Genomic DNA, 23,055 nt, shown 5'->3' on the forward strand with positions numbered 1-23,055 from the left:
TTCTTGAAATACATTTCTGTGTTATAACTACAAAAGTATTTTATTCTGACTGGGCATTGGACACTGCACTGCGGTCATATGAAATTGCCTGTTGTTTGAACCCTGGATTGTAATTTCACAACAGCACATTAGATCAAACTGCAGCTTTCCTTTATCAGTTGATGGCATGATGCCAAATGTGTAGAATTGTATATCATTATTACCTTTTCAATCATTAATACCGTACAACAATGCATGCTGATTTGGTGATATGAGAAAAATCTTAAAAATGCTGAGTAGACAAAAAGCGTTCTGACATTTACAAAGAGAATTCTAACTCAATGGCTTGCCAGTCTAATAAATGCGGGTCAGCGCAAATGATGTAAAAAAAAATGTTCAATGTTGAATTTATATCCCTCTTTTGATTCGGCGACATCTTGTGGTCATCTTAAGGTCTTCTGCCATTCAAGACACATGAAACGGATGAGAGAGGATCATTTTAGGATTCTCATTACAACATTTCCAAGTGTTTAAAGGCCCACTGCAGACCTTATCTCAATATTAAATCATTTATGGGTTTATATCATTTATACTTATTTATTAAGTACCTTACTGTGATTGTTTTCAAAATACAAGAAATCAAAAAATACATTTCTCAAGCAAGAATTTGGCTATGACTGTCTAGCAGTGGTTTGAGTGTGGTCTTGGTGGGGAGGGGAAAACTGAAAACTAGCTGTTATTGGCAGAGGTTTGGAATTCTCTTTCTTGGTATCACCTCAGTGATGGACCTAGCTAGCATGTAAAATATCTGCAATTGTGTGATGTACCTGACTAGGTACCTTAACAAGTGAGGCTGTTTGCCAGCAGTTCTTCCATTGTCAATTTGCTACCTAACAAGATTCTACATGACTTTTGCATGTGTTATTGCGTGTCTCACTGCTTGTCACCCCCATTCCAATGACATCAGTCACCAGGCATGCCAAAACTCCATCCCACCAAAACAGGCTGTCGGAACTAGAAGCACAAGCATTTCACTACACTCGCATTAACATCTGCTAACCATGTGTATGTGACCAATAAATTTGATTTGATTGCAGGCGGTCTATTAACACTAAAAGGGCATTATCATCAATTTCGCTGTATCGCATTAGTAGATAGGCCTACTCACACTGCTATCAGGGCAGGTCTGCCGGTTTTGACTAGCAGAAGTCACTTTTTCGTGGCAGGTTATGAGAATTAATTTGGCAGGTTAGGAAAAAGGTTAGGATTAGGTAAAATTGTCCCCAACGCAACTCAAACATATCTAGCTACAACCAGGCCTGCCCTAAGAACAATCTTGGTTTCCAAGATGCAGCACCAATTTCACAATTTTACAGTTTTATTCCAACCTGCTAATGTGGAAATATATATAACACATGAAAAACACGTTATTGACTGCACTGGGCCTTTAACACACGTTGGTTTTTATACATTTGCCTAGGAAAAAACAACCACACGATTCAATACATTATTTACAATTACCAATAGAAATGTTTGAATTACAATGTTACATTTAATTTCGGAGAGTATATTTTATATTATCATTAGCCGTCTAATTTTGCCACGAATAAATTCCATTGAAGTGGCTACATTAATGCAAATGTGCATTTTGTTGGTCAATCTGAGTGACTCCACTTTATTGTCACCAAGGGATCATGAGAGTAACTTTCAACTGTTCTACAGGTATGCAGGTGATCTAATATAACATATTGTGCTGTTGCAATATAATTAGGTAAACTGGTTGGGATTCAAATATTTATTATCATTATTCACTACAAAGAATGCAAAAGTCTGTCCTTGTGCTCCCAACTACGATATTGGTTCACTCCCCCTAGCGGAAGTGCCTGCAGCTTCAACATTATATCGTTGGTTTGTTCAGATTGAAAGTTGTCCACCTGAAAGCAGTTGGGAGTACATTGTAGACAGTTTTTCTCACATTTATTCTGGAGAGATGAGGCGAAAAGAAAAACGACTACTGCAGTTCGCAGGGTTACTTATAGCCGCTCTTATTTTCCTGCCGAACGTTGGTCTGTGGTCATTATACCGAGACCGAGTTTTTGAGAATTCGCCAGAAATAGTGGAGGGACCGGGTGGCATCCCTCAAATACAGGTAAGGTTGGCTCGTGCACCGTTTGCCTGGCTTGCGCTGCAACTGAAAAACATATTGGTATCACCTCGGTGTTGCTGACTGCCCGATCACGTTGGTAATGGACCTAGCTAGCACGCATGTAAAATATCTGCAATTGTGTGATGTACCTGACTAGCTAGCTTAACATTTCGCTAGCTCGACCATGTGGGGCTTTGACAGCAGTTATTCCGTTGTCAATTTGCTGTTTAGCAAGTTTCTACATCATCTTTTCATGCATTATTGCGTGGCTCACTGCTTGTCATCTCCTTTGCAATGACATTAGTTTGAAAGCTAGTTACGCTACATTCCTTTTTCTTGAAATGGGGCATGTTGTCTCTAATGTCGAACTTTCAGAATAATGTGGGGAATAATGCCAGCTAGATACTGTACGCGGGTGGATGTTGAAAAGGCCACGTAGCAAAGTCTGGAACTATGCGTTGTAACTTGTAACACAGCTAGACTTCAGGATGTGAACGACTAGGTTGTTGACCTAGCGCAAATATGCTGCGGTCTTAAAACATGTCTTTCTGCTGGGTCAGGTGTTAGAACACGCGCTAGCCTGTTGGCCATTCTTGCGCTGTTATTCGGGGTTTTGTGGTGTGAAACAACAGTTTGTTTTCACCATCCGACTTGCACTTTATTGAACCGGTAGCTATAGTCAGAGCAAAACAAATTAAATGCTACACTGTCCAACTTTTCACTGTAAATGTACAGCTTTAGACCTATACTTACACCAGAGTTTCCAGCTTTATACTGTAATGTTGCTTTACAACAGAGATGTTGTAATATTTTACACTACTGTGTTCCTTACTGTAAAACATATTACAGCTCTACTGCTATAAATGTACAGGGATGCTGTAATGTGTTACAGTAAGGAACATAGTACTGTGAAATATATTACAGCATATTTTGTCAAAGTCAAAGTTGTATTAATGATGTAAAATAAATGTATGGTATTTTACTGTGAATTCTACAGTATTTTATTGTTGAAATTACAAAACTCTTAGTGTATGTTGGGAAACAAAATATTGCAACTTCCTATTTGGAAGTGATACTGTTTTGATTTGGATACTATCATCAAGGATGGGACCAGACTGTACAATGCCACTTGGGTAGTTTTTACAGTCAATATTATGTGGGGAGTGTTAAAGTCCAAATGCAGTCAATAACGTGGATTTCCTGTTTTATATATATTTCTACACTGAGGTAATGCTGTGAAAATGCTAATATGATCATGGCCATTTAGTGTAAGAGCTGTTTGAAAAGACCTTCTGAAATTATAGCCTGTTTTGGTGGGATGGAGTTTTGGCCCACCTGAATTAGTTAATAGACCAATAAGAAAGATGAGTTCCAAACCTGTCTGCTGATTTAACAGCTAGTTTTCAGTTTCCCCCTCCCCACTCAGACCACTCCCAGACAGTCCTAGTTAAATTCTTGCTTGAGAAATTGCTCTTTGCTAGGAAGCTATTTTTGTTTATTTTGACCATTTTAATTTAAAACAATCACACAGAAATGATTTGATAATGAGATAAAAACCGAATTTGGCCCTTAACATTACAGAAAAAATAATAATATTCAAAGGCAATTAAACTAGAGGTCGACCGATTAATCGGAATGCCCGATTAATTAGGGACGATTTAAAGTTTTCATAACAATCGGTAATCTGCATTTTTGGACACTGATTATGGCCGAATACATTGCATTACACGGGGAAACTGCGTGGCAGGCTTGACCACCTGTTACGCGTGTGCAGCAAGGAGCCAAGGAAAGTTGCTAGATAACATTGAACTTATCTTATAAAAAACAATCAATCTTCACATAATCACTAGTTAACTACACATAGTTAATGAAATTACTAGGTTAACTAGCTTGTCCTGCGTTGCATATAATCAATGCGGTGCCTGTTAATGTGTCATCGAATCACAGCCTACTTCGCCAAACAGGTGGTGATTTAACAAAAGTGCATTTGCGAAAAAAGCACAATCGTTGCACGAATGTACCTAACCATAAACATCAAGGCCTTTCTTAAAATCAATACACAGAAATATATGTTTTTGAACCTGCATATTTAGTTCAAAGAAATTCATGTTAGCAGGCAATATTAACTAGGGAAATTGTCACTTCTCAGGGTATATGCAACAGTTTGGGCCGCCTGGCTCGTTGCGAACTAATTTGCCAGAATTTTACATAATTATGACAACATTGAAGGTTTACGTGATGTCATTACATCATGTACCTTTTGTTATATAGGTATGCACGTCAGCTTTGACATCTGTTTGGCACATCGGGCGTTAAACTAGACATCGGCCGATTCCTATATGTTCACCGATTTATATTGTGCATCTCTATTTTCTAATGGTCTAAGTTGAGCTGTTGTTATTGCCTGTAAACACACGGCCCAGTTCAAAGTGAATGGTACCAGGCCCGTGTGACAAATGGTTTGTTTTCATATGGGCCTACTGTAGCTCTGATTGGCTATGGCGTGTGTAGAGTCCAGTCCTGGACAAGATTTTATTTACTGCGGTGTCAATACATTTTAATTGGTCATTTTAAACTCACGACCGCTTTCTGACTATATTGCTATAGAATTTTCACATGCCTTACTCTACGTCATTCCCAAACATTCTATGAAAACTGTATTTTGATTCATTATCCCATGCAGAAACTGGCACAGTAAATACGACACCCTACAACCTTTAAAAGTTGATGACAGCCGAGATAAAACATCAACTCAGTATGTTTAGAGACTCGGAATTTCGATTTTGTTGTGAATGTGTTAAGCCTTTGGAAGATTAGAAGATTGATGCAGAGAGAGCGCAGTCACTCGTTAAAGGCGGGGAGGAAAATACCTTGGGAGTAAAAGCAGAGATGGGATAAAAGAGGTGTTTGTTTAGAGGCAGACTTTGTTGTAAAACATTTCCTCCCCTCGTTCTTCAGACAAGGCGAGCGTTGAGCGCTGCTAGCTGTGGCGGAGGCTGAGCGCGTGCTGATGAGAGTCAGGTGCAGATGGCCCCTGGATGCCGTGTAAAGACAGTTAATGTGCATCCATGGGTTATGATGATAAAATGTGTTCTCAGTCAACTTGCCTGGTAAAATGAAGGCAGTGAATGTTATGGTAAGGTTGGTTCTGTATTATTGCAGAGCTACATTTTATGCAGTGTCTGGTGTTGCTCTTTCACATTTGTTTCCTGTATAGGGCAATTCTAGAGTAACACTGAGACTCCTATATCTCACCATAAAATGTATGCAAACAAACTAACAAAAAACAGTGATTGCTATGTTTAACATACCATACAACGATATGCATAAGGCTACTTTGAACAATTTCCACAGAACATTTCACAAAAACACATTTACTTGAAGAACAGTGCAGAGGGTAACACTAGAAGTGCAGAGGCAGGAATTTTAACTGCATATGAAGTGAAATATTACAAGCAGCAGCAATTTCTCATGACTTATTTTGCCACTGCAAAGCTCCGCTGTGACCCCACTAGAGCCGAGCAGGTAACGTAGCTAATTAGTTTCAATGGCACTTGTTTTTTTATTGAATGACTAAATAGTATCAGTAAAAGGTTTGGGCACACCTACTCATTCAAGGGTTTTTCTTTATTTTTACTGTTTTATACATCATAGAATAATAGTGAAGACATCAAAACTATGAAATAACACAAATGGAATTATGTAGTAACCAAAAAGTGTTAACCAAATAAAAATATATTTTATATTTGAGATACTTCAAAGTAGCTACCCTTTGCCTTGACAGCTTTGCGCATTCTTGGCATTCTCTCAACCAGCTTCACCTGGAATGCTTTTCCAACAGTCTTGAAGGAGTTCCCACATATGCTGAGCACTTAATGGTTGCTTTTCGTTCACTCTGTCATCCCAATTGGGTTGAGGTCGGGTGACTGTGGAGGCCAGGTCATCTGATGCAGTACTCCATCACTCTCGTTCTTGGTTAAATAGCCCTTACACAGCCTGGGGAGTGTTGGGTCATTGTCCTGTTGAAAAACAAATGATTATCCCACTAAGCGCAAACCAGATGCGATGGCATATTGCTGCAGAATGCTGTGGTAGCCATGCTGTTTAAGTGTGCCTTGAATTCTAAATAAATCCCAGACAGTGTCACCAGCAAAGCACACTCACACCTTCTCCATGCTTCATAGTGGGAACCACACACGTGGAGATCATCCGTTCACCTACTCTGCGTCTCACAAAGACACAGTGGTTGGAGGCAAAAAAAAATCTCATCTGAAGTAGAGTATATTGTGATAAATTGCAGGCCACACTACTTGCCTAGAGATTTTTCAGCTATACTTTTCGTGGCTGTTTATTTACCACCAAAGACAGATGCTGGCACTAAGACTGCACTCACTCAGCTGTATAAGGAAATAAGCAAACAGGAAACCACTCACCCAGAGGCGGCGCTCCTAGTGGCCGGAGACTTTAATGTAGGGAAACTTAAATCAGTTCTACCTCATTTCTATCAACGTATTAAATGTGCAACCAGAGGGGAAACAATTCTAGATCACCTGTACTCCACAAACAGAGACGCGTACAAAGCTCTCCCTCGCCCTCCATTTGGTAAATCCGACCACAACTCTATCATCCTGATTCCTGCTTACAAGCTAAATTAAAGCAGGAAGCACCAGTGACTCGGTCTATAAAAAAAGTGGTCAGATGAAGCAGATGCTAAACTACAGGACTGTAGACTGGAACATGTTCCGGGATTCTTCCGATGGCGTTGAGGAGTACACCACATCAATCACTGGCTTTATCAATAAGTGCATCGAGGACGTCGTCCCCACAGTGACTGTACGTACATACCCCAACCAGAAGCCATGGATTACAGGCAACATTCGCACTGAGCTAAAGGGTAGAGCTGCTGCTTTCAAGGTGCGGGACTTACAAGAAATCTTACAAGAAATCATGCTATGCACTGGGAAGAACCATCAAACAGGCAAAGCGTCAATACAGGGCTAAGATTGAATCATACTACACCGGCTCCGACGCTCGTCTTATGTGGCAGGGCTTGCAAACTATTACAGACTACAAAGGGAAGCACAGTCGCGAGCTGCCGAGTGACATGAGCCTACCAGAGGAGCTAAATCACTTCTATGCTCGCTTTGAGGCAAGCAACACTGAGGCATGCATGAGCGCATCAGCTGTTCCCGGACGACTGTGTGATCACGCTCTTCGTAGCTGACGTGTGTAAGACCATTAAACAGGTCAACATACACAAGGCTGCAGGGCCAGACCGATTACCAGGGTCTGTGCTCCGGGCATGTGCCCGGATGTGAGCAACTGGCAGGTATCTTCACTGACATTTTCAACATGTCCCTGACTGAGTCTGTAATATCAACATGTTTCAAGCAGGCCACCATAGTCCCTGTGCCCAAGAACACGAAGGAAAACTGCCTAGATGACCTCAGACCCGTAGCACTCACGTCTGTAGCCATGAAGTGCTTTGAAAGGCTGGTAATGGCTCGCATCAACACCATTATCCCAGAAACCCTAGACCCACTCCAATTTGCATACCGCCCAAACAGATCCACAGATTATGCAATCTCTATTGCACTCCACACTACCCTTTCCCACCTGGACAAAAGGAACACTTATGTGAGAAAGCTATTCATTGACTACAGCTCAGTGTTCAACACCATAGTACCCTCAAAGCTAAAAGACTAAAACACCTCCCTCTCCAACTGGATCCTGGACTTCCTGACGGACCGCCCCCTGGTGGTGAGGGTAGGTAGCAATACATCTGCCATGCTGATCCTCAACACTGGAGCCCCCCCAGGGGTGTGTGCTCAGTCCCCTCCTGTACACCCTGTTCACCCACAACTGCATGGCCAGGCATGACTCCAACACCATTACGTTTGCAGATAACAGAACAGTGGTAGGCCTGATCACCGACAATGACGAGACAGCTTATAGGGAGGATGTCAGATCTTGCCGGCTGGTACCAGAATAACAACCTATCCCTCAACGTAACCAAGACTAAGGGGATGATTGTGGACTACAGGAAAAGGAGGACCGAGCACAGCCCCATTCAGTGGAGCAGGTTGAGAGCTTCAAGGTCATTGGTGTCCACATCACCAACAAACTAGAATGGTCCAAACACACCAAGACAGTCGTGAAGAGGGCACGACAAAGCCTAAGATCCTCAAAAGGTTCTACAGCTGCAACATCGAGAGCATGGTTGCATCCCTGCCTGGTGAGGCACTACAGAGGGTAGTACGTACGGCCCAGTACATCACTGGGGCTAAGCTGCATGCCATCCAGGACCTCTAGGCCCTAAAAACGTTCAAAGACCCCAGCCACCCCAGTCATAGACTGTTCTCTCTACTACCGCATGGCAAGCAGTACCGGAGTGTCAAGTCTAGGACAAAAAGGCTTCTCAACAGTTTTTACCCCAAGTCCCTGAACAGGTAATCAAATGGCTACCCGGACTATTTGCATCCCCCCCCCCCCCCATCCCCTCTTTTACGCTGCTGCTACTCTCTGTTTATCATATATGCATCGTCACTAACTACATTCATGTACATACTACCTCAATTGGCCCGACCAACCAGTGCTCCCGTACATTGGCTAACCGGGCTATTTGAATTGTGTCCCGCCACCCACCACTCACTAACCCCTCTTTTACACTACTGCTACTTTCTGTTCATTATATATGCATAGTCACTTTAACCATATCTACATGTACATACTACCTCAATCAGCCCAACTAACCAATGTCTGTATGTAGCCTCACTACTTTTATAGCCTCGCTACCGTATATAGCCACGCTACTGTTACTTTTCACTGTTGTTTTTATTTCTTTACTTAACTATTGTTCAATTAATACCTTTTTTGCACTATTGGTTAGAGCCTGTAAGTAAGCATTTCACTGTACAACTGTTGTATATTGTGCACGTGACAAATAAACTTTGATTTGAAATTAATTGTGTAGAGCTCTGAGACAGGATTGTGTCAAGGCACAAGGAACCTGGCACCATCCCTACGGTGAAGAATGGTGGTGGGAATATATGCAAATTAATATTAACTCCATTTAAATGTAGATGTTTTTTGCATTGGATATGTTTACTATATCATATGGAGACAAACCTTTTAACTTATCATAAGTAGACATTAATTGCAAATTATTAAATCCTTCCAATAGAAACAAATCTAATACATTTACTTACAAATTGAACTTTAATTAAATGAGTTGATTCTTCACATGGGATGATTTCATTGAACAACAAAATGGAATATTGAATGATCCATCGCATCTCCCAAAAACGTTTTCAACATCTGTAAAATAATAGTCTAGAAACTAAAGCTTTGGTTGTCCTCCTCTCAGGTGTCCATGTAATCTCCCTGGACCTCTTCAATGTCCACATCTTGAACATCAGACTCTGAGGCCTCATCTTCACTGTCACTTTCCAACCTCGTTGAGGATAGTTCGTTGGCAGGCTCAAAAAGCTTAAAATTTGCCCGGATGGCAACCAATTTTTCAAAACTTGTAGTGGTTAGCCTGTTGCGTGCTTTGGTGTGTGTGTGTGTGTGTGTGTGTGTGTTCCCAAACAAGGACCAGTTGCTCTCTGAGCCGGCTGATGTTGGTGGGATTTGGAGGAGGATTGAGGTAACTGGGAAAGAGCCTCAGATCCACAAAGTCCCTTCCACCAGGTGGCTGATGAGATATGTTGGCACGACTGCCATATTGCATCTCCATCCCAAAGCCCTTGCTTGGAAGTGTACTTCGCCAGACTGCCAAGAACCTTGCCCTCATCCAGCCGTCATACCGCTCAGGAAGGAGATGCGTTCTGTCTCCTAGAGATGAACGTACATTGTGAAAAGTGCAAATCAATCCCAGAACAACAGCATAGGACTTTGTGAAGATGCTGGAGGAAACCGGTACAAGAGTATCTATTTCCACAGTAAAATGAGTCTTAAATCAACATAACCGGAAAGGCTGTCCAGCAAGGAAGAAGCCACTGTCTCAAAACCGCCATAGAAAAGCCAGACTACGGTTTGCAACTGCAAATGGGAACCAAGATCGTACTTTCTGGTGCACTTCACAAAATAGATGGCATCATGAGGTACGAAGGTTATGTGGATATATTGAAGCAACATCTCAAGACATCAGTCAGGAAGTTAAAGCTTGGCTGCAAATGTGTCTTCCAAATGGACAATGACCCCAAGCATACTTACAAAGTTGTGGCAAAATGGCTTAAGGACAACAAAGTCAAGATATTGGAGAGGTCATCACAAAGACCTGACCTCAATCCTATTGAAAATGTGTGGGCACGACTGAAAAAGCGTGTGCGAGCAAGGAGGCCTACAAACCTGACTCAGTTACACCAGCTCTGTCAGGAGGAATGGGCCAAAATTCACCCAACTTATTGTAGGAAGCTTGTAGAAGGCTACCTGGAACGTTTGACCCAAATTAAACAATTTAAAGGCAATGCTACCAAATACTAATTGAGTGTATGTACACTTCTGACCCACTGGGAATGTGATGAAATAAATAAAAAGCTGAAATATATCATTCTCTCTACTATTATTCTGACATTTCATGTTCTTAAAATAGTGGTGATCCTAACTGACCTAAGACCGGGGATTTTTACTTGAAATAAAATTCAGAAATTGTGAAAAACTTAGTTTAAATGTATTTGGCTAAGGTGTATAACTTCCAACTTCAACTGTATGTGCTTCAGGCAGAAGTCTTCACGCTTTTTGATGTATTTCTGAACCGAACTGCAGTTTCCTCTGCTTGGAGCAACAGGGCCGTATGGATTTCTTCGCTTATACCTGCAAGCAGAGTCTGAACATCAGACAGGATGGCATTGTCTCCCTCAATCCGTGCAATGGCTACTGCTATAGGTTTCAGGCTGCTTACCACTCTTTCCCAAAAATACAGTGGCAAGAAAAAGTATGTGAACCCTTTGGAATTACCTGGACTTCTGCATAATTTTGTTATACAATTTGATCTGATCTTTATCTAAGTCACAACAATAAACTAACACAGTCTGCTTAACACAAACAATTTTACATGTTCATGCCTTTTATTGAACACACCATTTAAACATTCACAGTGCAGGATGGGAAAAGTATGTGAATACTGGGATTTAATAACAACTGTTAGGAATTTTGGACCATTCCTCTTTACAAAACTGTTTCAGTTCAGCAATATTCTTGGGATGTCTGGTGTGAACCGCTCTCTTGAGGTCAGGCCACAGCATCTCAATCGGGTTGTCAGGACTCTGACTGGGCCACTCCAGAAGGCGTATTTTCTTCTGTTGAAGCCATTCTGTTGTTGATTTACTTCTGTGTTTTGGGTCGTTGTCCTGTTGCATCACCCAACTTCTGTTAAGCTTCAATTGGTGGGCAGATAGCCTTACATTCTCCTGCAAAATGTCTTGATAAACTTGGGAATTCATTTTTCTGTCGACGATAGAGGGCCTCCCGCAGCAAATAAACTCCAAACCATGATGCTCCCTTCACGATACATTAAAGTTGGGAAGAGGTTTTGATGTTGGTGTGCTGTTCCTTTCTAACAACTCAACTTTAGTTTCATCTGTCCACAGAATATTCTTCCAGTAGCGCTGTGGAACATCCAGATGCTCTTTTGCTAACTACAGATGTGCAGCAATGTTTTTATTGGACAGCAGTGGCTTCTTCTGTGGTGTCCTCCCATGAACACCATTCTTTAGTGTTTTACGTATCGTAGACTCGTAAACAGAGATGTTAGCATGTTCCAGAGATTTCCTTAAGTCTTTAGCTGACTCTAGGATTCTTCTTAACCTCATTGAGCATTTTGCGCTGTGCTCTTGCAGTCATCTTTGCAGGATGACCACTCCTAGGGAGAGTAGCAACAGTGTTGAACTTTCTCCATTTATAGACAGTTTGAACATCAAAGCTTTTAGAGATACTTTTGTAACCCTTTCCAGCTTTATGCAAGTCAACAATTCTTAATATTGGATCTCCTGAGATCTTTTTATTTGAGGCATAGTTCACATCAGGCAATGCTTCTTTTGAGTAGCTAACCCAATTTTTATTTTATTTAAAAAAAATGTTTTTGCAGGGCAGCTCTAACCAACAACTCTAATCTCGTCTAATTTTTTTTTCACCTTTTATTTAGCTAGGCAACAGTTAAACAAATTCTTATTTTCAATGACCGCCTAGGAATTAACTTCTTGAGTGTAGGGGGCAGGATTTTTGTTTTTGGCCAAAAAAAACATACCCATTTGAAACTGCCTATTTCTCAGGCCCAGAAACTAGACTATTCATATAATTGTCAGATTAGGACTTGATCGAAAATCGCTGGAGAGACCTGCGTCCAACCTGACAGAGCTTGACAGGATCTGCAGAGAAGAATGGGAGACACTCCCCAAATACAGGTGTGCCAAGCTTGTAGCGTCATACCCAAGAAGACTCGTGGCTGTAATTGCTGCCAAAGGTGCTTCAACAAAGTACTGAGTAAAGGGTCTGAATACTTATGTAAATCTGATATTTTTGTATTTGTTTTTAATTTTATGCTTTTGCAAACATTTCTAAAAACCTGGTTTTGCTTTTTCATTTTCGGGTATTGTGTGTGGATTGATGAAGGAAAAACAATTGAATCCATTTTAGAATAAGACAAAGTCAATGGGTCTGAATACTTTCCGAATGCACTGTATATTTTTGTCAGGCAAGAAACCACCAGCATCCCTAGTCATAATCTTGATGTCTATCTGTGCAATGCACGAAGTACATTTTCTCAAACATTTGGTATTAGAGATGTTTGGTTCTTGTTGAAGTATGCCTACTCTGAGTCACTCTCCACCAGTGAGACTTGAGCTGCATTTTTTTATACTGCAGAAATGCTTGAGTCAGACCTACTAATTTAGTCTGGCCTGATCCGCATGGTTGTTTCTGATGAGCTTTTCTACAGACCAAGATGACTGCTTGGCTACAGAAAAGTACAGATGGGCCATAACATATTGTGCTCGGGTTACTTTCATTGGTAGTTCTCCTAAAGATAGCCTAATCCTTTAGGAATCATGGGAACGGAAGACCTCTTCAAAATACACAGAAAACGGGGGAAGAGGGATTGATTTAGTCTTTCTGATCTCACATACTCAGAGATCAGAGGCAAAATGTCTTCTTCTAGCACATCAGAGGAAGGATTTGAACAGAGGCATTCCTGTTCTTCAAGCACGTTCACAGACACTGAACCCGCAGTTCAGAACAGCTGTTTGAAAAAATTGAGATGCTGTCTTTGTCAGAGTTGCTGCATTTCTTGCTCCACTAGACCACGGCTTCTCTACAAACTACTGGCGGGCGGCAAAGCTGGGTTCTGATTCTTATTTCACACATTTCTGTTTTTCCCGTTATATGTCACTGGTAGTCTCTCAACTTTCTCTAATTGCAAATTAAAGAAAACTATTTGGAGTTACTCAGCGCTTGGTTGTGTGATGTTATGGATGTCTAATGTTAATGAGGAAAATACAGTCGACGTATGATCTTGTTCACTCATGCAGTTGCTGGATGAGTTAAAAGCTGGCAAAATGTTTGAAGCACTGCTTTTGTAATCAAATCAAATAAATTACTTCAACGTAAAAATTATTCAAACTCATTCATGCATTATTATGATTTACCTCTGTGGTAATTTCCTTTTCCACTTTTCCGTTTGAGACAAACACAGGCAAGCGATCCGCCCATTGATTTCCTCTTGAGAACTGCTCATTGATTGCTGCAGTGTGACCTGCTGTAGAATGGCCTGCCCTGCACCGCAGTGGCAGGCTTGTGATGGTCCATCAAGAGTGGGGTGTCATGAAGATTAAGCCTCAGCGAGACACTGATTTTCCTGGGTGTTACGTAAGCCACATCTGTCCCTCCACATTACAGCATCGCCGATGTGGAGCCCACCATGTGAATAAAGGAGAAGAGATGGCTTACTCAAGCGCACACTGAATTCTGCTTACTGTCCCTGCCATTCAGCATGCAAGGATAGCGGGCGGGAGATGCTTGTGCCTTAATGGAGGGGACTGGAGGAGAGTGGACTGAAATGGCTTTTTAGACAGAGCCTGGTGCTGATGTGCAGAAAGGAAGCCATGAAATGACAGGGGCACAGTAGGTTCTGTGTAGGAACATACAGACTGCACTTAGAGCTGGTATTACCTTGCCTCAGCAGTTAAAGTTTTACCATATTTCTCTGATGTTATTACCCTGCTGCCTCCTCCAGACATGATATTAAGGACGGAGCTTATTTGAACAGCACTTATCTCCAATGGGATTGGGGTGGTGCCAGAGAATACTCTGATCATGGCAGCATCCAGCAGAGCTGTAAGTTATGGCTGTGCCCTAGACACTGACTGCATATTTCTCATATTGAAATGTAATTGGTCCTGACCTGGCAGCATGGTGGTCGGGACCAGTCATCAAGAGGATGAGTAGGCCTTGCAGTGTCTGTAGCCTAATGATCATATGGTGATGGGAAAACATGGGCCTAATTGTGCAGCAAGAGACATCGGGAAGAGACTATGAGTCAGCAAAGGATCGAAGTTCAGAGGTTATATCTGGTCAATATGTCTTTTGACTGACAATCCTGTAAGACCATTTTCTCACCATACTATGCTCTTGTTTGTCTGAAGTGCCCTCCTTGGGGCTCCCGAGGGTGCAGCGGTCTAAGGCACTGCATCTGTGCTAGAGGTGTCACTACAGACCCTGGTTCGATTCCAGGCTGTATCACAACCGGCCGTGATTGGGAGTCCCATAGAGCGGTGCACAATTGGCCCAGCGTCGTCCGGGTTAGGGTTTGGCCGGGGTAGGCCGTCATTGAAAATAAGAATTTGTTCTTAACCTCTTGCCTCTACTTGGGACGCTTGCGTCCCAACTAGAGCTCTGGAAATGCAAATGCGCTACGCTAAATGCTAATAGTATTAGTTAAAACTCAAAAGTTCATTAAAATACACATGCAGGGTATCAAATTAAAGCTACACTCGTTGTGAATCCAGGCAACAAGTCAGATTTTTAAAATGCTTTTCGGCGACAGCATGAGAAGCTATTATCTGATAGCATGCACCAATACACTACAACAGAAAAGCACAGCAGGGGACGTAAACAAAATAATTAGCATTTCGGCGTTACACAAACCGCACAATAAAATAGAAAACAGTCATTACCTTTCACCATCTTCTTTGTTGGCACTCCTAGATGTCCCATAAACACTATTGGGTCTTTATTTCGATTAAATCGGGCCATATAAAGCCAAGATATCGTTATATGTAGACTGTGTGATAAACGAAAAAAACAGCGATTTCACAACGTAACGTCATTTTTTAAAATTCAAAAAGTAGACGATAAACTTTCACAAAACACTTCGAAATACGTTTGTAATGCTACTTTAGGTATTAGTAAACGTTAATAAGCGATAAAAATCATCCGTAGGCGATGTAAATATCATTAGCTGTCGTCTTGGAAAAAATTTCAGGAGAGAGCTCTTCCGGAATGATCTGGGCGGAGACCGGAGGTAAGTCGTGCCCCTCTTTCGGTTCAACCAAGAATCAAAGAGGATTCAATTCACAAGACTCTAGACAACATGGGGATGCTGTGGGAGTTGAATGCTCGGTCTTATCTAATTCGGCTCACTGTTAACAATTGCTGGAAGTGGCGCAAGGATATTTATTTCCATTTTCTGTGATCAGGTTTTCCTGCGCTTTCCGATGTAACGCACGTTATGTAATAGCCACAGTCGTGATTTAACCAGTTTTAAAAACGTCCGAGGGTTTCCTATCCACACATTCTAACCATATGAACGTACTATATTCCTGGCATGAGTAGCAGGGCGCTGAAATGTTGCGCGATTTTTAACAAAATGTTCAAAAAAGTAGAGGGTCGACTGAAGAGGTTAACTGACTTACGTAGTTAAATTAAAATGAAGTACAATTATAATAGAGATGGTGGAGAGGCCGGTTGACCGATATTGTAATTTCAGCATATCCTGGGGACTAGATGATAAGGGGGACAGCTGTCTGGTAGGGTTGGCTGTGTGTATATTGCTTGCAGCGTCTGCCAACCTGGACCTGTGGTTAAATTGACCTCAGAATATTTCAGTACTGCAGCCTGGTAACTGTAGACTTGCTATTTTAAAACTCACCCCTTTATTAGGGTGGCCCCAGCCCCAACCTAACAGCAAGCACCCCTGTAGCTAGCTACCCATTATTTTGAGTACATGCTTTTGTGTGTACTTACAATAAGTATTTTGGCGCAGTGTGCGGTTCACTTGTCTGTTACTGTTCTGCATACATGTACAGAAACAAAGCTTGTGGTCAAATGAGCGTAACGGGAAAGCATTTGCACAGAACCTGAGTCCCACAGTGCTGTCTGGGATGGAGTCGGCTGGGCAGTGGAGGAGAGGAGAGAGATCAGGGCCAGGATGGGGCGGACTGACTGCAGGCATAGCTGTCAGTGTGAAACAGAGTAAATACTGTAGGGAGTCAAAAACGGGTAGTTAAACCTGTTTGTGAGGTACTAGGAGTTGGAACCTGCATAAGTAAAGTGGAAATATCGTGTTTTCAAATGACTAGGGCCTTCCAAACCCTTACGACAATTCAGCTCAACAGTCCTCTTTTTGAATATCATTCTTGGGATTTTCCTTGGACTTGCACTGAGCAGATTTTTTAGGACTAAATTGTTAATGAGGGACTCATTGCCTCAAGACTCAAACCCCTCTTATTATTTTAGTATGCCGTATGAGTATGTTGCATGAGGATCTTTTGATTGTAAGAAGGAATGTTATATGAATGAACACTGAAAGAATATCCATTAGTTGCCACTTGCCAGTATGATGCTTTGGTAGAAATGGTGTGAGTTTGTCCCTTTCATTCCATCGCTCTTGGCCCATCTGAAACCATTTGTGGTGTTATGTCAAGATAACCTCTATTGTGGTGGCTCTCTTTGCAAGGTGTGTTGTGTTAGATATGATCTACTGACCTCTGGAGCTGCTGTACTTCCTCTGTGTCAGTGTACAGCCTGGCATGCAGGACCACACCAGCTCTTTCCCTCTCACCACCTCCCTGTGTGTGTCCAAGCATTTCAGTGTGACTTGCCTTCAGGAGTATGAAGGCAACAACCCCTCCCACCCCATTCTCATTTCCACTTCCAACAGACTGGAACAGAGAGAGGGAGAGAGACAAACCAAGATACTGAGCGTGCCTGTGGAAGGCCTGGCTGTGGCAGTGGATCTCTGTAGACACACTCGGTCTCACACCAGTCACTTTCCTCTTGGCTGAGCTCGGTTGACCTCATTTTGTGTCTCAAGTTTACTGTGCCACACACTTTGAGAGAGAACTATAACTTAAGGCCACGATAACAGTTTACAGTGAGTGCACTTTGCTGGCAGGTGTTTTGGATCTTGTTGACTATCAGGGAGGTGATATGCAGAGGGCAGACTTCCTTGGTTGGTTTATTTGTCTGTGAAAATATTGAGGGGAGGCAGCTGATTGTATCTCAGGAGAGCATGGCTGTGCTGCGTCTGATCCGTCTTCATGTGGGAAAGCAGAGCTCAGCCCTCACCCAGCAGGTGCTATGGAAACAGACAGGCAAGTATTGACCGGTGGTTTTCTGATTCCCATCCTCATAGAGAATGCATGGGCAGTCCTTCTCTTATCAGGCCCCTGGTAGTAAGAGCGCTCTTCCAAATAAAGACAATCCAATAACACTCTTTCTCTCAGTCCTGGGGATCTGTCTGCGGAACTCTATCTGTTTACTAATCCATACCTCCCGAAGACTGTTTGAATTATTTGGATGCTATACAGGTTCTTCCCCTACACAATAGTTTTGATTCCAGCATTCTATACCAGATAGCTGCCCATCGTCCTCGCAAGCACGGCCCCGAACTCAAAAAAGTCATTATTGCCTTGAAAACCTCTGCATAATGTTAATGATTGCATTTCCGTTCAAGATTCCTAAATAGATTTTAGATTCCATTGTCTATACACACTGCGAAATGAAGACAAACACAGTTTTGATGTAGATGTCCTAAAACCTGAGGCATATTTCTTGCACCTGTTTTTGAATAGTGATTGGTACATTTGTGGTGTTCTTCAGGATGAAAACCATTTCAAGCAACTGTTCAGATACTCCAGACTTTCATGCTTCACTTGTGAAATCTGCTAGATGTGCGGACAATGCAAATAGTCTGGGTAGCCATTTGATGACGTACCACAAGAAGCAGGACAACCAGAGAACCCAGAGCCAGAGTGTGTGCGTCTGGATGTGCGTGTATGAGACTGTCTCTTGCATCAAAAATCTGGAACGCTATTTGAGTTCGATTGTGTGACGAGAGCCCAAGCAGAGGACGCAATATCAACCCCAGCCCTCCTCAGTGCCACTCATAATCTGGTGTTTGTGAGATTAATGATGGACCACAGCTGGATGGAAATGAGGTTTGATTGTGATTCAGAGAGGGTGGTCCTCAAATCCCTCCATTTACAGACCTGGCTAAGGTCACTGGGACCAGCTCTCTGATGCTCATCCAGTGAGCAGCCTCTGACAGCCAGCTGCACCGTGCCATGCCACGAAGCTGTTCTGTCTGACTGGATGTCTGACCAGCCTTGTGTAGTGTTATTTGCCTTTTGCAAATTATAGGCGTCCGCTGCTGCCTTACCATTTACTGATTTAATGACAGGATGCAGTCGACACACTTTACTTTATACATAATATTTCCTCCCCACACACATATGATTTGCTAGGAACAGCCATCAGATGAGTAGACCATTAAGAGGGTACATTGAAGTTAATTAATGATCACTCAGCCTGGTGAAATGGGCCAATGTTTTTACCTCTCTGCTTTTAGCCAAATTTGTGCTTGATTGCAAATACATCATGGACCGTTACTTATAAAGACTGTGAGTGCAGAACGAGAGATGCGGCATCATGGACCGTTACTTATAAAGACTGTGAGTGCAGAACGAGAGATACGGCATCATGGACCGTTACTTATAAAGACTGTGAGTGCAGAACGAGAGATACGGCATCATGGACCGTTACTTATAAAGACTGTGAGTGCAGAACGAGAGATACGGCATCATGGACCGTTACTTATAAAGACTGTGAGTGCAGAACGAGAGATACGGCATCATGGACCGTTACTTATAAAGACTGTGAGTGCAGAACGAGAGATGCGGCATCATGGACCGTTACTTATAAAGACTGTGAGTGCAGAACGAGAGATGCGGCATCATGGACCGTTACTTATAAAGACTGTGAGTGCAGAACGAGAGATACGGCATCATGGACCGTTACTTATAAAGACTGTGAGTGCAGAACGAGAGATGCGGCATCATGGACCGTTACTTATAAAGACTGTGAGTGCAGAATGCGAGAGATACGGCATCATGGACCGTTACTTATAAAGACTGTGAGTGCAGAACGAGAGATACGGCATCATGGACCGTTACTTATAAAGACTGTGAGTGCAGAACGAGAGATGCGGCATCATGGACCGTTACTTATAAAGACTGTGAGTGCAGAACGAGAGATACGGCATCATGGACCGTTACTTATAAAGACTGTGAGTGCAGAACGAGAGATGCGGCATCATGGACCGTTACTTATAAAGACTGTGAGTGCAGAACGAGAGATGCGGCATCATGGACCGTTACTTATAAAGACTGTGAGTGCAGAACGAGAGATGCGGCATCATGGACCGTTACTTATAAAGACTGTGAGTGCAGAACGAGAGATACGGCATCATGGACCGTTACTTATAAAGACTGTGAGTGCAGAACGAGAGATACGTCTGAGCGTTGCCCTATTAGTGTGTTTGTGCTGTGCCTTGAATACTGATGGAATGGAAAAGAGCCTGTGTTGAAACGAAATGAGTTTCTGCCTGCGTGGAGTCTTCTGATGGTGTTGATTATGAAGGTAGTGGGCCTCACGCTGATGTTCAGCGGTGGAAAGGATGCTTGTTATGCCTTTGTATAGTAAGTCTGGGCCAGTACACGCATCGTAGGATGAGTAATGCTAATGTGCTCTAATGTGAAAAGGGGGATCCGACTGCTGTTGGGTAATGTTTGGTTTCATTTCCCTTACTTTAGTATTCAGTAGTTACAACAGCTTTTCTGGTTATGAATATGCCATTGCTGGCATGTTTGTTTTCTTCTGAGGTCCACCGTGGAGCTCTGTCTTCAACTGAAGAAGAGGGTATAGGACGGCCACAAACCATCATTCTCTCATTATCTCTTTGGCCTTATCGCTCCTTCCAGCTCTGTTTATTCTCTCTTTATCTTTCTCTCTCTTCCCCCCCCCACCTCTATCGTTTCTCATCTGTCACTACACACAGTGAAAAGTTTTCCGAAGGTCTTGTTAGAGCAGCAAAGCCTCAGTGGAATATCATAACTCCGTGTTCTGAAATTTTTATCAAAAGGAAATGCTGAGGCACAATCTTGCTTCCGAGGAGGAGGAAGCACAGATCGACTTGTCGGTCCTCGTCAGTGCAGAGGGGAAAGGCTCTCGTCGTGACATTTTGAGAGCGGCTCTCTTGAACTGAGGCTTGATCTCAGTGCCTGCCTCAGTACAGAAGTGTGACAGTGAGTCTAAGCTGGTGATTAATAAGGTTACCTGTCCGTCAGAGATGATTTTCTCTGCTTGCTGTGTGTCTGTGAGGATGAAGTAAATCTCAACGTACAGTGGCAGTAGGGCTGTCGGATGCATACACAATGAGACATGCAAAGCTTTTGAAGAGAGAGGAAGTATTTCACTACAAATCTATTGTTTTTAATTGGTGTTTGTGCCAGTGATAAAGTGTCTGTTCTGCATGTAGCCTAGGCCTACTGTTATCAACCTGCTTACAAAGCTGATCTGTGGTCAAACTGATACAATGCCTCTGACAAGGATAAAAGCAATCTATCATAATGTAGGCCTAACCCTATAACATAGGGCCTGTGTAATTTGCGGTGCAGTGAAATCATGTCATGATGGATTGGATCTATAATGGTATATACATACTACATCTGTAGTGAAAAGCGCTGTATCTTAATTAAATACAGTTTGTTACAGCAGGAAAATAATCAGCACATTTCCAGCAACAGGAAATGTGGATAAGAATTCAGACATTTTTGTATTGGTTGAAATATTTTTTCTTACAAACTTCAGAAGCCCTTTTAAAACTAAAATACACTACAAGGTTTACATTTTCTGCATCGCAGGAAAGTTACCTTGCAACAGGGTGCTCAAATTAAGATCCAACATATTTAGGTTTCAAAAAGTGTGTTACATTTGTTGTCTTGGCCTAACTCACTCACTCCATCCACCACCAATGTAGAGCATCCACCTTTTAATAATCTTGTTCCAGATTGTTAAATTGAAGCTTACTTTTGTCAGCGTGTCTCTACCTTTTTAGCAGCTCTAGTTGAGTGTTTACTGCCGTTTAATGGGTTTGAGTGGCCTTGCCTCTCATGCCTCTACCTCTGGCCAGGGAACATGTAGAAAGGGACATTGTGGAGGTGTGGTGACCTCAGGCCAGTGTGCAGTCCCCCAGGTGTATTTATGTCAGCTGTTTGACAAAAAGATAAGTACACAGTTCTAACCTAACCAGGAGCACTACGGCTCAGTACTGTAGCCTAATTACCCCCCCCCCACACACACACACACACAATTAGGCTTCCCATTTGCATGAACAATGTTTCACTAATTGCAACCTCCCATTGAGCTAATTATTTCCCCATTGTGTAGTGATCCAAATTTGTGACGTCTGCCCGCCTAAAAGGGATGATTTTTAGACCATGGATGATGACTTTGATTACTGGCCAAATCACTGCATGCGTTTTTCAATGGAGTAGAGAAGTGTGTGCGCTACCTACGTGAAAACGAGCATGTGCGAGCCTTGGGATTGATATTCTTACAGGGATACAAGCCTGAAATGAAATGTTATACATTTCCATTGTGTGAACTTCGCAGCACTGAGTTTGTACTTTTACTGCTATGTCTCCAAAATTCCTTGTTCTTCCATAGCTAAAACCAAGTGATGGATTGAATTGTACCTAGCGTGTCTTTTCTGCTAGGGATTTTATGTGTATGAAGGACCGTGTGCGTCTGTCTATTTCAGAGCGCTCCATTGACTCTAGTCTGACCCAGTGCTAACCTCACTGCTCTCTCACCTCGTGGCCGATGGACATCCTACCTGACACCAACTGTGACCCCTCCTCCCCTACCGAGATGGAATTGAGACATTGTGAAGCAGTGTTTCCCCTATATGAATTTAGCAGATATTGAATATTGTCTTTAGGCTAACTCTTATGTGTGAAATGAGTTTCAGGCTGACTGGTGTAGTTTGTTTCGCTCATCAACTTTGATAGTCAAGAATATGTTTAGCATGTTTTTGTTTCCCTTACAATAAATGGGATATAGTTCTAGTAAATAAGACCGTCCTGTAACAGCTTCCTTTTACAAAGTAAAAGGTAAGAGAATTGTACCAACCTGCAAGGCGCGTGGTGAAGTTATTAACATGAATACCAACGCTAATAAATAGGCATAACACAAACTCATCGCCCATTCATCCATCTGTGATTCATTCAGTAAGGAGAGAGAGAGAGAGACTCATTAGCGCCTGGCTGGGTACCAAATTCCTACATCGCATTGTCTTGGCAGATTAGTTGGGAATAGGTGTGGAAAAAACAGGTTAAAAGGCTCTAAATACTTGATTTCAAAATTGTGACAACTGAGCAATGTAAAATAAAAACATTTAGGAAAAGTCAGGGAAGTGGCAGGACGTTTTTTTGTTGTTGAGATTATTATTATTTACTCAATCAAATGTCAGTGGCCATTAGCCTATGCCAGTTCTAGTGTTAAAGTCAAATGAGTTTTTCCATACTTGAGTTCCTTCATTCCCATTTTCCACTTCTGCTCTGCTCTCATAAGAACAGTTCTCAAGCCTCTGA

General features: G+C 42.3%; 1 protein-coding gene across 1 annotated transcript in view; it reads left to right on the forward strand.

The window, feature by feature from the left end:
• Positions 1–1,864: 1,864 nt before the first annotated feature.
• LOC115135931 (polypeptide N-acetylgalactosaminyltransferase 10-like) overlaps positions 1,865–23,055 on the forward strand; it is a 110,038-nt gene continuing 88,847 nt past the window's right edge. The window contains exon 1 of the mRNA XM_029671161.2: positions 1,865–2,128. Within this exon, the coding sequence (XP_029527021.1) occupies positions 1,970–2,128 (159 nt within the window). The 5' untranslated portion in view covers positions 1,865–1,969. The remainder of the gene's footprint in view (positions 2,129–23,055) is intronic.

The sequence above is a fragment of the Oncorhynchus nerka genome, unplaced genomic scaffold (genome assembly GCF_034236695.1).
Source record: "Oncorhynchus nerka isolate Pitt River unplaced genomic scaffold, Oner_Uvic_2.0 unplaced_scaffold_3___fragment_2___debris, whole genome shotgun sequence".
Classification (NCBI taxonomy): domain Eukaryota; kingdom Metazoa; phylum Chordata; class Actinopteri; order Salmoniformes; family Salmonidae; genus Oncorhynchus; species Oncorhynchus nerka.